This window comes from Rhinoraja longicauda, chromosome 1, assembly GCF_053455715.1.
Source record: "Rhinoraja longicauda isolate Sanriku21f chromosome 1, sRhiLon1.1, whole genome shotgun sequence".
Lineage (NCBI taxonomy): Eukaryota > Metazoa > Chordata > Chondrichthyes > Rajiformes > Arhynchobatidae > Rhinoraja > Rhinoraja longicauda.
Window position 1 is genome coordinate 25,473,059 of NC_135953.1, and position 22,038 is coordinate 25,495,096.

At 41.4% G+C, this 22,038-nt stretch overlaps 1 protein-coding gene across 1 annotated transcript in view; it reads left to right on the plus strand.

Moving 5' to 3' along the window:
• Nucleotides 1-22,038, plus strand: part of dcc (DCC netrin 1 receptor) — a 1,038,091-nt gene that overhangs the window by 681,643 nt on the left and 334,410 nt on the right. The window contains exon 6 of the mRNA XM_078421445.1: nt 15,389-15,543. Within this exon, the coding sequence (XP_078277571.1) occupies nt 15,389-15,543 (155 nt within the window). The remainder of the gene's footprint in view (nt 1-15,388; nt 15,544-22,038) is intronic.

Genomic DNA, 22,038 nt, shown 5'->3' on the forward strand with positions numbered 1-22,038 from the left:
TTCGAGCCAGCACCGCCATTCAATGTAGTCATGGCTGATCATTCTCAATCAGTAGCCTGTTCCTGCCTTCTCCCCAAACCCCCTGACTCCGCTATCCTTAAGAGCTCTATCTAGCTCTCTCTTGAATGCATTCAGAGAATTGGCCTCCACTGCCTTCTGAGGCAGAGAATTCCACAGAATTTAGACTGGAGAATTTCTAGTTGGGTATGGCAATATAAGGATGTAGTTGAATGTATGATGTTGCTTGAATTGCATGGATTATAAAGACCAAGCCGAAGATTATTATCTGCTGGCATGAGCATGATATTGGATGGGCATTTGATCGTGACGTTACTATTGTTCTTATTCTGTTTAAGCTGTGAGAGGAAGTGTGCAGCATCCCAGAGCTGAATGCAAGGTTTTGACCTCAGTGTTTGGGCTGCATGAGCATTTGCTTTCAGTGAAGACGGCTTACATGGAAAATAGGTGCAGGAGTAGGCCATTCGCCCCTTCGAGCCATTCAATATGATCATGGCTGATCATCCAAAATCAGGTCCCTGTTCCTCCTTTTACCCATATCCCTTGATTCCATCAGCCCGAAGAGCTATATCTAACTCTCTCTTGAAAACATCCAGTGAATTGGCCTCCACTGCCTTCTGCGGCAGAGAATTCCACAGATTCACAACTCTCTGGGTGAAAAGGTTTTTCCTCATCTCAGTCCTAAATGGCCCGCCCCTTATTCTTAAAATGTGACCTCTGCTTCTGGACTTGTTATGACTTAATGCATTTGCCAATAGAGGCAGCACCATACTTGGTCAAGGGTCTCCTGTGGAAAGTTGCTGTCATCTAGACCTTGGCATGAAGCACTTCTTTGAGGAAAGGAGGATCTTTACCAGTTAAAACAATTCCCTCCATGAACCATTACATGCTTTCCTAAACAAGCACTGTTTATAATTGCCAACTTTGCATTTTGTTATTTTATTTTAGGTTCCAGGCAAGTGCATTGTGCAACTAGGATACCACATGCTATGGCAAATGTAATGCAGATTTACAGTTGCACACAGAATGGTACAAGGATTGGCAAAACACTCTTATGGTTTTTAACATCATTTATGAATTTCACATTGTGCCACAGGCCAATTTGTAAGCTTTTTTTCCTGAGAGCTGCCTGGCAGGCAGTGACTAGTGGGGTCCCGCAAGGCTCAGTGCAGCTATTTACAATATACATTCATGACTTAGATGAAGGGATTAAAAGCAACATTAGCAGATTTGCAGATGACACAAAGCTGGGAGGCAGTGTGAACTGTGAAGAGGATGCTGTGTGACTTGGACAGGTTGGGTGAGTGGGCAGATGCCTGGCAGATGCAGTTTAATGTGGATAAATGTGAGGTAATCCACTTTGGTGGCAAGAACAGAAAAAGGCAGATTATTATCTGAATGGTGTCAAGTTAGGAAAAGGGGAAGTACAATGAGATCTGGGTGTCCTTGTTCATCAGTCACTGAATGTAAGCAAAGCTAATGCATGTTGGCCTTGATTACAAGAGGAGTTGAGTATAGGAGCAAAGAGGTCCTTTTGTAGTTGTACAGGGCCCTAGTGAGTCCAAATCTGGAGTGTGCAGTTTTGGTCTCCAAATTTGAGGAAGGACATTCTTGCTATTGAGGGAGTGCAGTGTAGGTTCAGGAGGTTAATTCCCGGGATGGCGGGACAGTCATATGTTGAAGGAATGGAGCGACTGGGCTTGTATACACTGTAATTTTGAAAGATGAGAGGGGATCTTATTGAAACATATAAGATTATTAAAGGATTGGACACGCTAGAGGCAGGTAACATGATCCTGATGTTGGGGGAGTCTAGAACCAGGGGCCACAGTTTAAGAATAAGGGGCAGGCCATTTAGAATAGAGATGAGGAATATCTTTTTCACCCAGAGAGTTGTGAATCTGTGGAATTCTCTGCCTCAGAAGGCAGTAGAGGCCAATTCTCTGGATACTTTCAAGAGAGGGTTAGATAGAGCTCTTAAAGATAGTGGAGTCAGGGGATGTGGGGAGAAGGCAGGAACAGGGTACTGATTGTGGATGATCAGCCATGATCACAGTGAAAGGCGGTGCTGGCGCGATGAGGGCCAAATGGCCTCCTCCTTCACCTATTGTCTATTGTCTGTTGGCACTCAGTAGCAGTTTGCTTGCAAAGGCCACACGTTAAGGCTTTGACATCTGTTTGATGTTTTCTAGTTGCTTTTCGTTTACGCCGAATGATTGTGTAACTTCCACACAGAATAAATAAATAAGCATTATCTTGTTTGAATCTTTATGTCATATAGGTACGTTTTACTCTGGTTCCTACCCCTTGTTAATAACTACAGGACTGTGCTGAATAAAACAAATGTTTCCTGATGTTTCAGTAGCACTGCTAAAGCGTGTACTAAGTGAGGCATGTGCCAGAGATGATCAAGGAAACTGGGAAATGTGCCGGAATCATTCCAATGTATTACCATCAGCTTTATGGACAAATTGAGAATTCTGAACTGTTACCGACCTTACGACTGATTTTTAGTCCAGCTTTCTTTTTCAAAATTAATATCAACTTAATTTTGTAGCTTGAAATGGCAGTCCACAGTGATTACCTAAAACCTTTACAGTAAGATCGGCTTTTGGAGATCATTTTCATATCGAGCTGCAGATACTGGTACAAATCGAAGGCATCACAAAATGCTGGAGTAACTCAGTGGGTCAGGCAGCATCTCAGGAGAGAAGGAATGGGTGACGTTTCGGGTCGAGACCCTTCTTCAGAATGATGTCAGGGGAGGGGGCGGGACATCCCCGACATCAGTCTGAAGAATGGTCTTGACCCAAAACATCACCCATTCCTTCTCTCCTGAGATGCTGCCTGACCCGCTGAGTTACTCCAGCATTTTGTGATACCTTCGATTCATACCGAGCTGATTACATATGATATCAGCTTAAAGACCTCTACTAAGTTTTATTTATTTTGAAATTAATAGGAAAGTAAACAGCAAACGAAGATTTAGAATGTTGCTGGATGTCCAAAATAAAAATTGAAACATTCAGTCGGTCAAGAGAGGACAAAAGATAACATTTTGGGTTGGACTTCCTTTGTCAGTTTGGGTGAAGGGTTTTTGACCTGAAGTGTTAACTCTGTTTCTCTTTTCATAAATGCATCCCAGCAATTTATGATTTTATATCAATGGAAATAAATGTGGGAATGTGTTAAAATGCTTGCCTCAGCAATATTCCATCATATGCAGTATCTGCAGGTCAAAATCGATCCTATGTGTGTGAAAAAGTAGACTTTTACAAGGAGTTTGGCCTCTTCCTCATTTTTGTTTACATGCTCTCCCAATGGTATCAGCTAGCTACGCACAGATCTGCCTTGCAATCTGTTCTCATGACACCTTCAATACCTCAGATTTGTCGAACTGCTTGTTTGCAATCCAGTATTTCAATCCAGAAATATTTCTTTGGAAAACATTGTAAAGCCTCTGGTTCCCATCACAATTTTCTGTTCCTAGGCGGCTGATTTCATCCCTCTCCCTGCGCCGAGCTGAAACAGAATTATTCTGCGTTAACTTGGTATTCCATTTCATCCTGAACAGATCTTCTCACTGTATACATAGAACATAGAACATAGAACAATACACAATAGCAACAGGCCCTTCAGTCAACAATGTCGTTCCGAATGTGATGCCGTTAAACTGATCTCCCCTGACTGTACAAGATCCATATTTTTCTATTCCCTGCGTATCCATGTTCCTTTATGAAAGACCTTTTATCTGCCACTGTATTATCTGTTTCCACCACCACCCCTGGAATGCATTCCATGTACCAACCACACGTTGTAAAAAAACTTGCCCAGCACATTTCTTTTAATCCTCACTCCTCTCCCCTTAAAGCTATGCCCTCTAGCCTTTGATATTTCCACCATGGGGAAAATAGTTCCGACTATCTACTTTCCGAATACCTCTCATAACCTTGTATACTTATATCAGGACTCTTCTCAGTCTCTGATGCTCCTGAGAAAACAATCTGTTAGCCCAACCTCATGCAACAGCAACAGGATGGACAACTTTAATTTCCCTAATATTGACTGGGACTTAGAATCGTGGAGTCCTCGAGCCTTACAACATGGAATCAGGTCCAACTTGTTCATGCCGACCATGAAACCCCATCTGAGCTAGTCCCTTCTACCGAGGTTTCGTTCATGACTTACTCAGTGCAAATGGCTTAGATGGGTTAGAATTTGTTAGGTGTATCCATAAGTAGAAAGAGTGGTTAGGAAGACGAATGATATGCATGGCTTGCAGTATGATATGCATGCCTACACTGGAACATTGATTATAAGAGTCAGGAAGTCATGATGCAACTTTATAAGAGTTTGGTTAGGCTGCATTTGGAGTATTGCGTGTAGTTCTGGTTGCCTCTTTGCAGGAAGGATGTGGGGGCTTTGCAGGCGGTGCAGGGGAGGTTTACCAGAATGTTATCTACATTAGAGCCATAATGAGAGATTGAATAGACTTGGATTATTTTCCTTGGAATGCTGGAGATTGGTCAACATGGACAAGTTGGACCTGATTCCGTGTTGTATGGCTCTAGGACTCCAAGATTGGAGATTGAGGGGAGGTTGAGAGGCCTCCGTATGCTAGACAGTCAAGACCTTGCTCCCATTGTGGATATGTCAAAGACTAGAAGTCATAGCTTTAAGATGAAAGAGGCAAAGCTTTAAGATGCGTGGGGTATATATTTTTTTACACGGTGAAATGGAATACCACGGTGTGGTGGGTGTCTGGAACTCACTGCCAGGGGTGATGAGGGAGGCAGATACAAGAGTGGCTTTTAAGAAGCTTAAGATGGGCACATGGATGTGCACGGAATGGAGGGATATGGATTATGTGAAGGCAGATGAGATTAGTTTATTTTAGCATCATGTTAGCATAGGCATTTTGGGTGGAAGGGCCTGTTATTGTGCTGTATTTTTTTTAATTTTATATTCTCTCCAAAGACTACAGGTATGTAGGTTAATTGGCTGGGTAAATGTAAAAATTGTCCCTAGGGTGTAGGATAGTGTTAATGTGCGGGGATCGCTGGGTGGCACGGACCCGGTGGGCCGAAGGGCCTGTTTCCGCGCTGTATCTCTAAATCTAAAATCTAAATCTAAATCTATGCACTCGGCTTATAGCTAACATCCTCTAATCCAACCAGCATTCTGGTAAACCTCTTCTGCACCATCTCCAAAGCCTTCTCATCCTTCATGCAATGGGGTGACTAGAACCATGATCCTCTCTCCTATCTCCATCTCTGTCGTCTGTCTCTGCCCCTGCCTCAGCAGATTTACCACTTAAATCAGCATCTCTGCCCTTGTGTTATCTCACATCAGTCATTTGAATAAAAAACTGATATTGACTGGGACTTAGAATCGTGGAGTCAGTATATTCGAACCCATATGAAGCAGTGCAGGTCACATCCTAATTCACACCTTCAGTAGCCCGCTGCTAAGTGATCAGATTGCAATCCACCAGAGCAACACCTGAACAGCATCATTTACATCCTTTGTTTTCCATAATTTTCTTCACAGCCTTGCCTCTCTTGTCCCCAACAGCATCCTAATGCCATATAAACTCTCAATCCTGGGCTCCTCCATTGGGGATCAGGCTTTAGATGCATAGGTGATTTGCTTGGGATTTCTCTCCATATGTTTTTCTGCCTCTCCATCTTTTTCTTGCTTTTAAAGTCTCCTTAATTCTATTCCAGATCATGTTTTTGATGACTAATTTTAACATCTCCTTGTGTTAAATTTCGTTTGATTGGTTCCAGCAGAATTTCACTACATTAAACATGTTTTAGAATGCATTTTTATTCGATGTTATGCTAAAACAGCATAATGTTCATCTGCCTGTGACAATGCCAAGGGAGCTCTGCATGTTGAATGTTCAATTGCGATTCTGAAGCTGATTGTGGGATAACGTTGAAGGAATCAGCGAAACTAAAGTTCAAACTAGTACGACCAGGAGAAAATACTCGTGGTTAATGTATATCTGCACAAATCCTATTTTTCTTTTTAATTGATGCATAATAAATCATGAAAGAGTACAGTAATAACTGCCATAACGGATAGCTAACATCCTTTATCACATGCTGGGAAAGGAATACTACAAAAGAGCAATTTAGCATTTTTATAAAAAGCCGAAATATGATGAAATTTTCTTGGAAGCCAATATTGTCAAGCAAAACAGTCAAACCTTTTTACAATGGCCTATGATAGATCGTACATTTCTTTGTCTTCCCCACTAAGAGAGAAATCACAAAAAAGAAAGTGCTATCTCCAGAACCTACTGTTTGAAAAAAACATGCTTTGTTCTAAGCTTCTCAAATATTATAGAGAAATGCCTTTGACTTTTACTTTTGATCGGTCAATTTCTGGCCAATTTTATGAGCTTTCACCGACCTGAAATCATTCCTAATGGCTTGTTTTCGAGAAACAACCGATTTCTCCTGAGTTCTAGTTTGCAATTGGCAGTACACGTGATGCAAACTGTCTGCAAAGCATTGCAAACTCTTGCAGATTAAAGTCCTTTGCATATCTGCAGGACCTATTTCAAATGTATTTGGGTTAAAGCAAACATCAAACACAATACTTCAGCCAGCACTTCCATCTCTCTCCTTTTCCTCTCCACTCGCAATGACTTAGCAGGTTACTTGGAGTCAGGCCTAGCATGTAGATCCCCACGTTTTTCCTTAAAACTCACCAATTGAGGTGGTGCACCCACACGACATATCTGAGTATCATGTTTATCAGAGGGGGTGGCACAGTGGCGCAGCGGTAGGGTTATTGCCTTACAGCGCCAGAGACTAGGGTTCGATCCTGACTATGGGTGCTGTCTGTACGAAGGTTGTAAGATCTCCCTGTGACTGCTTGGGTTTTCTCCACGTGCTCCAGTTTCCTCACACACTCCAAAGACAGGCAGGTTTGTAGGTTAATTTGCTTTGGCAAAATTGGAAATAGTCCTTAGTATGTAGGATAGTGTTATTATTTGGGGTGATAGCTGATCGGCATGGACTCGGTAGGCCAAAATGCTTGTTTCCGCGCTCTATCTCTAAAGTCTAAAGTCTAAAGATAAATAAACTACGAGTATCATGATACTGAGGATTAAAGGACTGATTTGATGAAAGAATTCCCTCTTCTTTGACAGTTTGGATTCATGAACTATGGAATCGATGTAGGACATTTTACCTATTGAAACAAAACGAATTCTTTGTAGAGCAACTCAGTTTATCATAGTAATTCACTCCTCCTCTAATGAAGCAAATGTTTTAGCTTCAAATAATCATCCAATGCCCAAAATGAAGCCTATTTTTAATGAGAAAACAACCATTAATTTGACATTACTACCCAAAACTGAACTGAACTTGTTCACATTCAGTGTGTCCATGAGGATGACAGGTACAGTAAATGCAAAAGTTGATTTTGGAGGTTGTAATTAAGGAATTTAGTTATGCTAAGTAAATAAGGACCCTTATTGTTAGTTAGGTACATTAATTATCTGCATATGAATTTTGAAGACATGATCAGTAAGTTGCGGTTAAAAAAAAACTGCTGGAGGAATTCAATGGGTCAGGCAGCATCTGTGGAGCGAAATGGAGGCTGACTTTTGAGGTTGGGGCCCTCCTCAGACTGATAAAAAGATCCCAAAAGATGCTGCCTGACTCGTTGAGTTCCTTCAGCAGTTAGTTTTATACTAAACATTCCAGCGTCTGAAGTCTCTTGTGTCTCCTTGATCAGTAACTTTCCAAGTATCACGAAAATTGGTAGTTTGTTGGTAATGAGGGAATAGTTTTGTGCTGCGGCATGATATTGGTCGACTCGGAAGAAGGGCAGAGCAAAGGCATTTGGAAGTGAACCCTCATGATGCACTTAGGAGAACTAATAAGGATAAGATATAGACAGCTTCATGCTATTTATTATTTGTATGAATTGTACTCGTGTGAGTAATCTCGACTTAAAGATGCAACCTCAGGATATTGCATTGTGCCTTATGGTGAATGAAATGGTTTGGGAATGAGGCCAATTTGCAACTAGTGTGTTTGCCTTGGACCACTCGGAGCCACATTATCAGTATCCATCTCTGTGCGGAGTAAATGTTAGCCACAGATATCAGAAAAAAATTCTCCTGCCGTTCTTTGAAAATCGTCAGAGGATAAATTATATCCAAGGAAAAAGGCAATTTAATATCAGCGTCCAGGACATGCACTCCTGACACCTTTGAATTATCATCTGCGATATTTGCATTCATGTTGTTGGTGTGGGGCTTGTGCCCAGAATTTCAGAATCTAAAAGCAGAAATGCTACCACTGAATCCTGTGCATAATCAATTCAGCTTTGACAATGGACTGTAGCGCAAAGATGAGACACGCAATTTACAACACACGTTTAAACACTATCCCAGGCACTTCTTGAGATGGAAAATAACTGGAAGCCACATCTGCTGTGTAAAACTATAATGAGGTCCCTGAATATCAACCTTTATATGCTGGGTTGTCACTGATCATTCATGGGATCTCCCTCTGATGGCTTCAGATGATTAATTAAGCTTGAATAAGACAGGCTGAGAAATGTGCTTCAGAACTGAATTGGTGAATAGAAAAAAACAAATGTAAATACGTGGCCCTTAAAATGAAAACTAAATGCCAATCAATTGTGGATTTAAATAAATTCCATGGTTTTTAATGATTTGTTTGGATACCTAACTAGACATGATAACAGCATTGTATGCTTTAATTCATAAAAATATGTACATTTTCTCCCTGAGTGAATAAGGACTTTAATCACAGGATTAACATGACAGAACTAAAGGGAAGCCAAAATGGTTCTTTTAGGCATATTGGTTTCACAAAGTAAGTACAGATTAGGATAACCATTCCCCCCAGTTAATTTATCCTCTCAGCATGATCTCTGGTTTCTATCCTAATCACGTTCCAATGTTTTCCAGTGATTTTGTGAGTAGAATGTTTATTTTTCTCTTCTTAATTGGATAGGCGTAAATAAATGGAATCAACAGTTAAACAGCCACAGGGAATGCTGATCCCGATCATGGTGAAACCAAGAGCGGCTAAATTAATGCATGAAAGCTGTTGGATAGGGTACTTATTAAAAATTATCTTTGCCTAATATTATTATTTCCATGCCTCCCACTTCTGTAAAACATTCAACTTCTGTGAACCTGCGAAGGGTCTCGATCCAAAACGTCACCCATTCCTTCTCTCCAGAGATGCTGCCAGCCCCGCTGAGTTACTCCAGCATTTTGTGTCCATTTAGGTTAGTTTATACAGCGTGGAAACAGGCCCTTCAGCCCACCACCAGCTAGCTATCTCCGCACAATAAACACTATCCTACACACACTAGGGACAATTTACACTTTCACCAAGCCATTTGACCTACATACCTGTACGTATTTAGAGTCTGGGAGGAAACCGATGACCTCGGAGAAAACCCACTCATTCACGGGGAGAACGTACAAACTCCGTACAGATGGAACCCGTGGTCAGGATTGAACCCGGGTCTCCAGCGCTGTAAGTGCTGTCAGGCAACGACTCTACCACTGCGCCACCTTACCACCCTATATCTGATGGATATAGTGCTGGACGAGCAATTATATGGCCTGGAGACACAGGACCAAGTTTGAGGTCAACAGTTCAATTCAGACCTGGAGTTAAAGCACTGATACCAGTGAATGAGAAGGATGAGGTTCTGGAACCAGTTGAATGAGGAAAGCCTGCTGTCCTCTCTTGAGATACACTGCTGCAGGTTGTAAACATTGTGATTAACTTTAACCTTGCCTGGCCAGCCATTCAATATAATGGTAATTATGGGATGGGCCATAAATATCGCTCTTCCCAGTGGGATCCACAACCTTTGAAAAAATGTTGTTTGCGACTGAACAATTCTGAGGGCTCATGTGGTGAAGTCCATAACTCCATAAGTCCATAACATGGTGAAGGTGGCAACACAAGTGGATAGAATGTGAAGAAGGCATAGGTTCATAAGTGTTGGAGCAGCATTATAGACAATAGACAATAGGTGCAGGAGGAGCCAGCACCGCCATTCAATGTGATCATGGCTGATCATTCTCAATCAGTAGCCCGTTCCTGCCTTCTCCCCATACCCCCTGACTCCGCTATCCTTAAGAACTCTAGCTCTCTCTTGAATGCATTCAGAGAATTGGCCTCCACTGCCTTCTGAGGCAGAGAATTCCACAGATTCACAACTCTCTGACTGAATTTTTTTCCCTCATCTCCGTTCTAAATGGCCTACCCCTTATTCGTAAACTATGGCCCCTGGTTCTGGACTCCCCCAACATTGGGAACATGTTTCCTGCCTGGGATTCCTGGAATCATTCTCGTAAACCTCCTCTGCACCACCTCCAGCACCAGCTCATCCTTCCTTAGATATGGGGCCCACAATTGCTCACAATACTCCAAAGGCAGTTTGACCAGCTCCTTATAATGTACCTTGCATGTTGTGACTGTTGACAGACCAATTTCCCTTCGGGGATGAATAAAGTTTTATCATATCGTATCGTAAAGCCTCAGCATTATATCCCTGTTTTTGTATTCTAGTCCTGTCGAAATAAATGCTGGCATTGCATTTGCCTTCCTTACTAGCGATTCGACTTGCAAATGAACATTTGGGAATCCTGCACCAGCACTCCCAAGTCCCTTTGCACCTCAGATTTCTGAATTCTCTTCCCATTTAGAAAATAGTCTACGCCTTTATTCCTACTACCAAAATGCATGACTCCACACTTTGCTCTGCTGTATTCCATCTGCCACTTCTCTGCCCACTCTCCCAACCTGTCATTGGGAATATTCCAGAAAATAAGGAATTTGGGGCCATCAAACCAATTCATCCTTTATCTCTGGAGCCATTTCCTTTTGAATCATGGGATGCAATTTATCTGTTGATTTCTGGATCCTTTAATCCTTCCGGTATTTTCTTTTCCAGATAATAAATACTTTGTTTCTCTCTATCATTAGAAACATTGGTTCACTGTGATTTCTTGTACATTTATTCAGCCTCTTTATTTCAACTCCCACAGAAAACAAATAGCTTGCCACTATTTTTTCATTAAAATCTGACCAGTTAATAGAATAGAGAATTTCAGATAAACATATACCTGTCCAAGCACAGCGCAGAATACTGATCCAAACATAAAATATTACCCAATTATTCATTTGCTAAATCTCAGCATTTAAAGCATTAATCTACACAGTTGTTATCCAGAGACAGTGTTACACTACAGAAATGTAATCAATTTTGTATAAAATATCAGGCTTTGTTTAAATTGTATTGAATTACTTTTCTTTAGATTGAATTGGAAAATTCATTGTTAATTGAGGCTGTGGTGGGTGCATTTTAGCAATTGACTGCTACTAGTGAACAGAAATCCTGATGTAATCAAAATCCATTTTCTTAGAGAATAGTTTTGAACAATTTCCCAAGAACAATTGATCATCTGGCCTTCTTTATGTCTCTGGATTTCCATTCCTGCTTGTCCTAAAGTAGCAAAAAAATACTGGAAAAACAAAGCGTTGCATGAGAAATCTTAACCGATGTGTGAAATTACTAAAGAGGAGACGGGCAAATAAATGGTGATCCAAGACAACGGGAAATTTCTGATTTTAATTATTTGTGAAGATTGTCAGTGAATTTTTGAGGCAGTTGTACTATATCCCAATGCACTCTTGTATGACCTAAGCTTTGAATAATGTATTTACTGTATTAAACCTTCTTCAGAAAAACTTGCTTGTGGGTATTAATTATGCAGAATTTCAGTACTAACTTGCTGTTACTATGCTAAATATGGTTAAAGTAAGCATCAAACTGCTGCAGGAATTCAGTAGGTCAGGCTGCCTGACCCGCTGAGTGTCTGGAGCAGTTTGATTTTTGCTCAAGATTCCAGCACCCCCTCTTGTGTCTCCAAGGTTATGTCACTGGCTATTAAAAAGATGTTTTGAAATTTTGCCAGGGCTAGAAGGTCTGAGCTAAAGGGAGCGGTTGAGTAGGCTGGTACTCTATTCCTTGGAGCACAGGAGGATGAGAGGTGATCTTATTGAGGTGTATCAAATCATGAGAGGAATAGATTGAGTAGATGCACAGAGTCTCTTGCCCAGAGTAGGTGAATCGAGGACCAAAGGATATAAGTTTAAGGTGAAGGGGAAAAGATTTTATAGGAATCTGAGGGGTAACTTTTTCACACAAAGTGTGGTGGGTGTATGGAACAAGCAGCCAGAGGAGGTAGTTGAGGCTGGGACTATCCCAGCATTTAAGAAACAGTTAGACAGGTACATGGATAGGACAGGTTTGGAGGGATATGGAACAAATGCGGGCAGGTGTGGCTAGTGTAACTGGGACATGTTGGCCGGTGTGGGCAAGTTGGGCCGAAGGGCCTGTTTCCACACTACATCACTCTATGACTCTATGACTCCATGAAATATTCCTCAAAGCTTATAAAGTGATGATAGTAAACAACTTATCCATAAATGACTAACAAGAAAGAGGAAATGAGACAATAGAAGTTAGTCATGTGACCCCTTGGCCTTGATCCACTCCTCAACATCATTGATAATCCATTATCTCAAGGTCCCTTATTCTCTCAAATTCTCTGTTTTTGAAATCTATTACACCCAGTTTTAGGTATGAGGAAGTTAAAGAGAAAAAAAATGTAATAGTGCAATATATTGAAATGGACATTGATCAATAGAGTGTGTTAGGAAGAAATAGAGTGTAAAAATAGAAAAGTGATCCAGAAAATAATCTGAGTAGGGGAAAATGGTAAAAAGGCAAACTTAAAGGGTCTTTATTTGAATGTACACAACCGGAAAGGTGATTGATGGTACAAATAGAAGTAAATGGCTCAGATCTGATAGCCATCACAGAGATGAGTTGCAAGCCTATAAGCTATATATTCTGAGATACTTGAAATTTCAAAAGGATACGCAGAAAGGAAATAAAAGATGTTGTCTAGCTCTATTAATGAAGGATGGGATCAGTGAAATAATAAGAAATGACCTTGGCTCTGAAGTTCATAGTGTGGAATAAGTTTGAAATAACAAACAAAGCTGGTTATTGGTGATAGTCGCGTTTGGGCTGCCCAACAGTTCCTACACTGTAGGTCAGGGTACATAAATGAAGAAATAATGGAGTCTTGCGAGAAAGATATTGCAATCATCTGCATAGAGATTGGGCAAATCAAATTGCCAAAAATATCCTTGAGGACAAATTCAGAGTGCATTTGGGACTGTTTCTTAGAGCAGAAAAGTATTTTGTCGGACTAGGGAACAGTCTCCTTAAGATCTGAAATAGACACAAAATGCTGGAGTAACTCAGCGGGTCAGGCAGCATCTCTGGAGAGAAGGAATGAGTGACGTTTCAGGTCGAGACCCTTCTTTAGATCTGATCGGGTGTATTGGGACATAGTTAATTACTTATCTCATCCTGTGGAGAAGAATGATCAGAATGATGATGAAACTGCATATTTAATGAGAGAATGAGAAATCTAAACTCCGAATTTCATATTTTGAATATAAAGATATGAAGGCACAGTTGGTGAAAGTGATACTGTAAGGTATTAAAGAAGATTTTTCATCTGCTTGCACAGAAGAAGATAGTAAATGTGTAGGAAAGAACTGCAGATTCTGGTTTATATCGAAGGTAGACACAAAATGCTGGAGTAACTCAGCGGGACAGGCAGCATCTCTGGAGAGAAGGAATGGGTGACGTTTCGGGTCGAGACCCTTCTTCAGACTGATAGTAAATGTACCACAATTATAGTAGAAATTGCAGGGGCAAAAGAGGAAACTCCATCACGAATGAAAAGTTAGTAGGTAGGCAGCACAGTGGGGCTGTTGGTAGGGAAGGTATCTCACACTGCCAGAGACCAGGTTCGATATTGTCCTAGGTATTGATGATATTGAGTAGGTTAACCTATGATGAGCATTTATCGGCACACTGGGCCTGATCTCTTGGGGTTTAAAAGAATGAGGGGGGACCTCATTGGAACGTACAGAATAGTGAAAGGCTTGGATAGAGTGGATGTGGTGAGAATGTTTCCACTAGTGGAAGTGTCTAAGACCAGAGGCCATAGCCTCAGAATTAAAGGACGTTCTTTTAGGAAGGAGATGAGGAGAAACTTCTTTAGCTAGAGGGTGGTGAATCTGTGGAATTTTTTGCCACAGAAGGCTGTGGAGGCCAGATCAGTGGATATTTTTAAGGCAGAGATAGATAGATTCTTGATGAGTACGGCTGTCAGGGGTTATGGGGAGAAGACAGGAGAATGGGATTAGGAGGGAGAGATAGATCAGCCATGATTGAATGGCAGAGTAGACTTGATGGGCCAAATGGCCTAATTCTACTCCAATCACTTATGACCTTAGGTGCTGTCGGTCGGAGTTTACATATTCTCGCTGTGACTGCATGATCTCCTCCAAATGCTCCAGTTTTCTTCCACGTCCCAAAGAAGTCCAGCTTTGTAGGTTAATTGCACCTTATGTGGAGGGACTCCGATTCAACTCAATTCAATTCAAAATTATTGGGACTGATGACTGGAAAATCCCAGTCTCAAAATAAGTGTCTGGGGGGTTAATCAGTGCACTGGTTATGACATTCCAACACTCCCTAGATTCTAGCCAGGTCCCAGATAGGAACAATAGGAATAACCGAGGGCCCATGCCTTGTAATCATCATCTATAACAGCCCCACATCCAGATTAAATGTTATGGTTGCTTAACTCCCACTGTAGTGACAGTGCCACTGTGCCAGCCCACTTAGAACTTAGTCCGCTATAGCCAAGTGTCTTTTCTGATTAGGGAGGTTTGAAAACGGTTGAAAAAAACAAAATTAAAAATAAAAGAAATGCAAAATGAATCATAAGATACTGAAAAATTATTTAAAATCACACGGTACTGTGTGATTCTGTGGAATTCTATGCCTCAGAAGGCAGTGGAGGCTAATTCTCTGAATGCATTCAAGAGAGAGCTAGATAAAGCTCTTAAGGATAGCAGAGTCAGGGGGTATGGGGAGAAGGCAGGAACGGGGTACTGATTGAGAATGATCAGCCATGATCACATTGAATGGCGGTGCTGGCTCCAAGGGCCGAAAGGCCTCCTCCTGCATCTATTGTCTATTGTCCATTGTCTATTGTCTATTGTACTGTAATTAATTGTTTAGAATATGCACATTAACCTAAAGAAAAACAAACAAAATTAAAATAAAAGTTCAAGAGGCTATGAAATTAAAAAGTGAAGCAAAATTAGAGCATGTGCGTTTGAGGATATTCTGTTGGTATGCATTTAGGCCATAATTATTTTATATTAATTTCCTCTCCATCTCTCTTTTACAGTTCCTCCGAGCTTTGTGAAGCATCCTTCCAACCTTTATGCTTACGAGAGTATGGACATTGAGTTTGAATGTGCAGTCACTGGGAAGCCGGTACCCACTGTGAGGTGGATAAAGAATGGAGAAGTGGTCATTCCCAGCGATTACTTCCAGATTGTGGTAAGCAGTTCATGTCTCTTGACAGCATTCTCACTCTCTGAAGCATTCAGCACTGACGAATCTCAATTTGGGGCAACAGGAAAAAAACAGATTTTAATACTTTCTGAACGTAACTCTTTAGTCATATATTAGGCATTACAATTAATGTAAGAGGGATTGCAATTGTCTTAACTTTATAATGGAGATACAGCGTGGAAACAGGCCCTTCAGCCCGCCGTGTCCCCGCCGACCAGCTTACACTTGCCCTTCATGTTGTGATTAAATATTTTCCCTCTCACCTTAAACCCATGCCCGTTCGTTCTTAATTCCCCAACCCTAGGACAAAGACTGTGTGCATTCACTAAGGAAAAAGATGTTGTAGACGATACATTACAGGACAATGTTGTGAGGATACTGAGCAGGATCAAAATATATTAAGCGGAGAAACTGAAAGTCTGGTAGACGTAATAAACCTGCAGCATGTTTCAATTTTTAATGAAAAAAATCATTATACTTTAAAGAAAGTATTGGAAAAGACATGATTGAGAAAACAGATGAGTTTAAAGATAAATTAAAAAAGATGCATTAAAAAACTGACAGTAATTAAAGTGGGTGATCACCCATTCTGGAGGCATGGCATCTGCAGGAAATATGGATAGCAATTGTTGAGACACTGAGAAAAAAACCTTCTCATGCTTTTTAGATTCAGGGGTAATGTCAGTGATTTGGAAGTTTACGAATGTTCTCCCCTTGTTTAGAAAAAGACAAGAAGATAAATCTGGTAATTCAGACCTTGGTTCTGGGGATGCTTATGATAATAATAATAATAATAATAATAATCCAAGCCAAAATGAACAACTATTTACATAAGCAGGGATGAATAAACATGCATTTCTTTGGTCAAATCGTGCTTCACAAAATTTTCTAGTGAGATGATAAAGAGAATAGATAAGGACAAGACAGTTTGCATTGCAAATTGTGGACTTTCCAAAGGTATTTATTGACAGACTTTAATTTAAACAAAACAAACCCATGAGATAAAAGAGGGCAATTGCAGTTGAAACAGAAATTTGGCTGGAGCATAAAGACATCAATGGCTATTTTTCGGGATAGTGGAGGTTTGTTGAGTATTCTCTGGGATTCAATAAAAGTAGCAATCCTATTTTTGATACATATTAATGACTTGGACTCTGGCGTGTGACGGTTTAGTTTAGGATAGTTTGTTGTTACGTGTACCGAGGGACAGTGAAAACGATTTTGTTGCATGCTAACCAGCCAGGCAGACAATACTGCTGGCATTAGCAGATGGCATGACATTTCAAGTGAAGGAAGCAGCGTGAAAGCTAACAAATATGAGGGAGACCCAAAATGCTGGAGAAACTCAGCGGGACAGGCAGCATGTCTGGTGAGAAAGAATGGGTGGCGTTTTGGGTCGAGACCCTTCTTCAGATCCTTCAGTCTCGACCCGAAACGTCACCCATTCCTTCTCTCCGGTGATGCTGCCGGGCCTGCTGAGTTACTCCAGCATTTTGTGTCCACCTTCGATTTAAACCAGCATCTGCAGTTCCTTCCTACACAAATATAAGGGAGACTAAGACAAGACGACTGAATGAGTAGATGAAATTCCATTCAGATAAAAGTGTGTTGGCAGGACAAGGAGCATTCTTCCTCCCAAATATAAGCCACATGGGAGAGCACTCATCAACAATAGGAGCCACATGGGAGAGCACCCATTTAAAAGATCTACAAAGGCATCCAGGGATGTTGGTTTACACATTTATGAAGATTACATAAATGTTAATAAATTAAATGAGATGTTAGACTTCACACGTGGAGGCATGAGCCTAAAATACTTTTGCAACTCCCAACATCAATGTCCACGACGTGAAATAATTTCAATGAAATCAATGAAAATGACTATATTAATTATGCAAGGGTTGATTGACATTAAGAAGGAGGAGCTGTTGGGGCTCTTGAAGAGTTTTAAGATAGATAAATCCCCAGGACCTGATGAGATCTATCCCAGTTTATTGGAAGAGGCAAGAGAGGAGATTGCTGGAGCCTTGTCAAAGGTCTTTGCATCTTCTCTAGCCACAGGTGAGGTCACAGAGAACATGTGAATATCTAATGTTATTCCTTTATTTAAAAAGGAGAGTCGAGAGAATACAGAGAATTATAAGCCAGTGGGCCTCACTTCTGCATAAGGGGACCTATTGGAGAGGATTCTTTGGGATCGGGTTTACGCCCATTTGGATGAGAGGAGGTTAATTAGAGACAGTCAGCATAGCTTTGTGCACAGTAGAACATGCCTTACTAATTTGATGCAGTTTTTTGAGAAGATGACGTAGATGATTGATGAAGGTAAAGCAGTGTATGTTGTCTACATGAAATTTAGTAAGGTACTTGATAAAGTCTTCCATGGTAGGTTGATCCAGAAGATTAAGATGCATGGGATGAACAAAGAATTGTTCGTATTGATTGAGAACTGGCTTACTGATGAGGATTGCAGTGGAATGACAATATTCAGGTTGGAGGTCTGCGATCAGTGGATTTCCACAGGGACCTGTGCTGGGACCTTTGCTGTTTGTGATTTCTATAAATGATTTGGACGTAAACATAGAAACATAGAAAATAGGTGCAGGAGGAGGCCATTTGGCCCTTCGAGCCAGCACCGCCATTCATTGTGATCATGGCTGATCATCCACAATCAGTAACCCGTGCCTGCCTTCTCCCCATATCCCTTGATTCTGCTAGCCCTGAGAGCTCTATCTAAATCTCTTTTAAATTCATCCAGTGAATTGGCCTCCACTGCCGTCTGTGGCAGAGAATTCCCCAAATTCACAACTCTCTGGGTGAAAAAGTTTATTCTCATCTCAGTTTTAAATGGCGTCCCCTTTATTCTTGGACTGTGGCCCTTAGTTCTGGACTCCCCCAACATTGGGAACATTTTTCCTTTATTCAGCTTGTCCAGTTCTTTAATAATTTTATACATTTCTATAAGATCCCCTCTCATGCTTCTAAATTCCAGTGAATTGTAGATGGGTTGGTGAGTAAGTTTGCAGATGACATCAAGATTGCTGGGGTCGTGGTCTGTGAAGAAGGTTGTTAAATTAAACAGAGGAGAATAGATCAGCTATAAAATAGGTAAAGAAATGGTAGATGTAGTTAATAGACAATAAACAATCGACAATAGGTGCAGGAGTAGGCCATTCGGCCTTCGAGCCAGCACCACCATTCAATGTGATCATGGCTGATCATTCTCAATCAGTTTCCCGTTCCTGCCTTCTCCCCATACCCCCTGACTCGGTGGCGGTGGCGCAGCGGTAGAGTTGCTGCTTTACAGCGAATGCAGCGCCGGAGACTCAGGTTCGATCCTGACTACGGGTGCTGCACTGTAAGGAGTTTGTACGTTCTCCCCGTGACCTGCGTGGGTTTTCTCCGAGATCTTCGGTTTCCTCCCACACTCCAAAGACGTACAGGTATGTAGGTTAATTGGCTGGGTAAATGTAAAAATTGTCCCTACTGGGTGTAGGATAGTGTTAATGTGCGGGGATCGCTGGGCGGCACGGACTTGGAGGGCCGAAAAGGCCTGTTTCTGGTTGTATATATATGATGATATGATGATGATGACTCCGCTATCCTTAAGAGCTCTATCTAGCTCACTCTTGAATGCATTCAGAGAATTGGCCTCCACTGCCTTCTGAGGGTGAATTCCACAGATTCACAACTCTCTGACTGAAAAAGTTTTTCCTCATCTCCGTTCTAAATGGCCTACCCCTTATTCTTAAACTGTGGCCCCTGGTTCTGGACTCCCCCAACATTGGAAACATGTTTCCTGCCTCTAACGTGTCCAACCCCTTAATAATCTTATATGTTTCGAGGTGTTGCATTTTGTGAGGTCGAATGTAAGGGAAAAATATACAATTAACGGCATGACTCTTAACACCATTGATGTACAGGTGCATCTTGGGGTCCAAGTCTGTAACTCCCTGAAAGTAGCAACACAAGTAGATAGAGTGGTTACAATGGGCACTTGGTATGCTTGCCTTTTTTTGTCGGGGCATTGAGTATAAAAGTCAGGAAATCATGATGCAGCTTTATAGAACTTTGGTTAAGCTGCATTTGGAGTATTACGTGCGGTTCCACTTGCCCCATTACAGAAGGATGTGGAGGTTTTGCAAAGGGTGCAGAGGAGGTTTATCAGAATGATGCCTGGATTAGTGGGTATTAGCTACAGGGAGGGGTTGATCAAACTTGGGATGCTGAGGTTGCGGGGAGATCCAATAGAGGTCTATAAAATTATCAGAGGCATAGATAAGGTGGATAAGCAAGCTTTTTCCCCATGATGGAAAAATCAAATATGAATGGGCAGAGCTTTAAGGTGAGAGGGGCAAAGTTTAAAGGAGATTTGTGGGGTAAATTTTTACATAGAGTGTGGTGGATGCCTGGAACGCACTGCCAGGGATGATGCTGAAGGCAGATACAATAGTGACATTTAAGAGACTTTTGGATAGGCACATGGATATGCAGGAAATAAAGGGATATGGATTATATGCAGGCAGATAAAAGTTAGTCTTGGCATCAATTTCAGCACAGACGTTGTGGGTGGAAGGGCCTGTTCTTGTGCTGTACCGTTCTGTTCAATGAAAGTTGGGGTTACATCACTTGGGTTGTAAAGTACAAGTTTTCACCTCAGGATCTTCCATTCATCTGATGCGCAAGATTCCAAACACTCTTCTCTGGGTTGCCGGCACAATGCACCCCATATGAATCCATGACTTTGATGCACAGCACTCTTCACCTTCTCAGTTGCTAGCTCAAAGCTACCCACTCGCCTTTATGATTTTGACCCATGTGGTTTCCCCCTTACAATCACTAGCGTTGCATCTCAAATCTTCGTACCGCATATCCCTACATTTTTTTTCAAGAATTTACCTTTTTTTTAAATGAACACCTGACACTGTTTGTAGATCTATATCAGACAGTGCAATTCAAAAGCAAAGAAAAAAAAATGCTGTCATGGAGCATCTGTGGAGGCACGGGGATGGTCAATATTTCGGTCAATAACCTACATCAAGACTTTGCCTGCAAAGGTGCAGCTTGACCCATTGACTTCCTCCAGCAGCTTGGTGTTTTGCTCCAAACCTCAGCATATTTGCAGTTTCTTGTGCCTCCAGCACATTCCAAATCCTGGCAAGTCATTGCCTAATAATTAAGAGTCAGGAAAAATGATGCCTTTATACAGTAGCTGAAAGGTAGGAGTCGGCAACCCTGAACCTCAGAGCAAATACACAAAGCAAGGGCTCAGCCGTGCGTCGATTTATTTTGCAGTGGGAGAGCAGAAACATTGACTCTCTGCCAGCATCTCACACTTAACAATGTGTTGAGAAAAGCAACAGTGATTTTAGTGGCTTGGATGTGGTCCAGATTTGGCTGCCATTTGATAAACTGTGTACTCAACTGTAAAGGACATTGGATGGGATCCTATTTCACTTTCCCTAACTGCACATTCTTGTTCTCCACTTCCACATGTCCTGTTTGAATTAATTTTTATCATATTATTGCACTTATTTAATTGCAATCAATCTGGAAGTTAATTGCCTCCAGAAGGATTGGTTTTCCACGTAGAACAAATAGTTGTCCTAATCGTTCCGTCGAGATGCAAGACCATACAAAATAGAAGATCCCAAGTTTGATCTCCAGGCTCTAGTTAGTTAGTCCATTTCTGCCAGAGCACTGTGACTGGATTTTGTATTCACAGTCTGGGAAGCAAATTACTCCCAGATATCTACTTTTAATCCCTACTAAATTAGTCCATCTGCCAAATAGTGTGGACACAAAATGCTGGAGTAATTCAGGGGGACAGGCAACATCTCTGGAGAGAAGGAATGGGTGATGTTTCGGGTCGAGACTCTTCTTCAGATAGTGTGTGTGGGTACGAGGTCAACCTGAGATATTAATAATAATTGCATTCCAGATAGTTTTTCTTAATTCCCAAAGCGATGAAGAATTAAAAGTGACTCTGAGAGAGATCCTAGCAGGCATGCTGTCAAATGTAAAATTCAAACTTGCTTAAATTCCATCAGGTTTTCACCCTCCCTCTCTCTGACCCTACCTCCTCTAGATGGCCATGTCTCCCTTTCTCGTTTGTTCACCAAATTCTAAACTCTACTGCATCCCTCAACTCCCCATCTCCATCAATTGATATGTCTGCCTTCAGCTATTAAGATCTGCACTCCACATTTCCTCTGCCATTTTCCATTACCCTTTCACCAATGGAACTTTTCTCTAACACAACAACCACATTACCTTCATTCAGATTATGCCTTTCAGAAGAAGTCCATGCTGTCAAACTGAAGACCTTGATTAATACGGGTTGTTTAGATACAGTTGATTAGTACGGGTGTCAGGGGTTATGGGGAGAAGGCAGGAGAATGGGGTTGAGAGGGAGAGATAGATCAGCCATGGTTGAATGGCAGAGTAGATTTGATGGGCTGAATGGCCTAATTCTGCTCC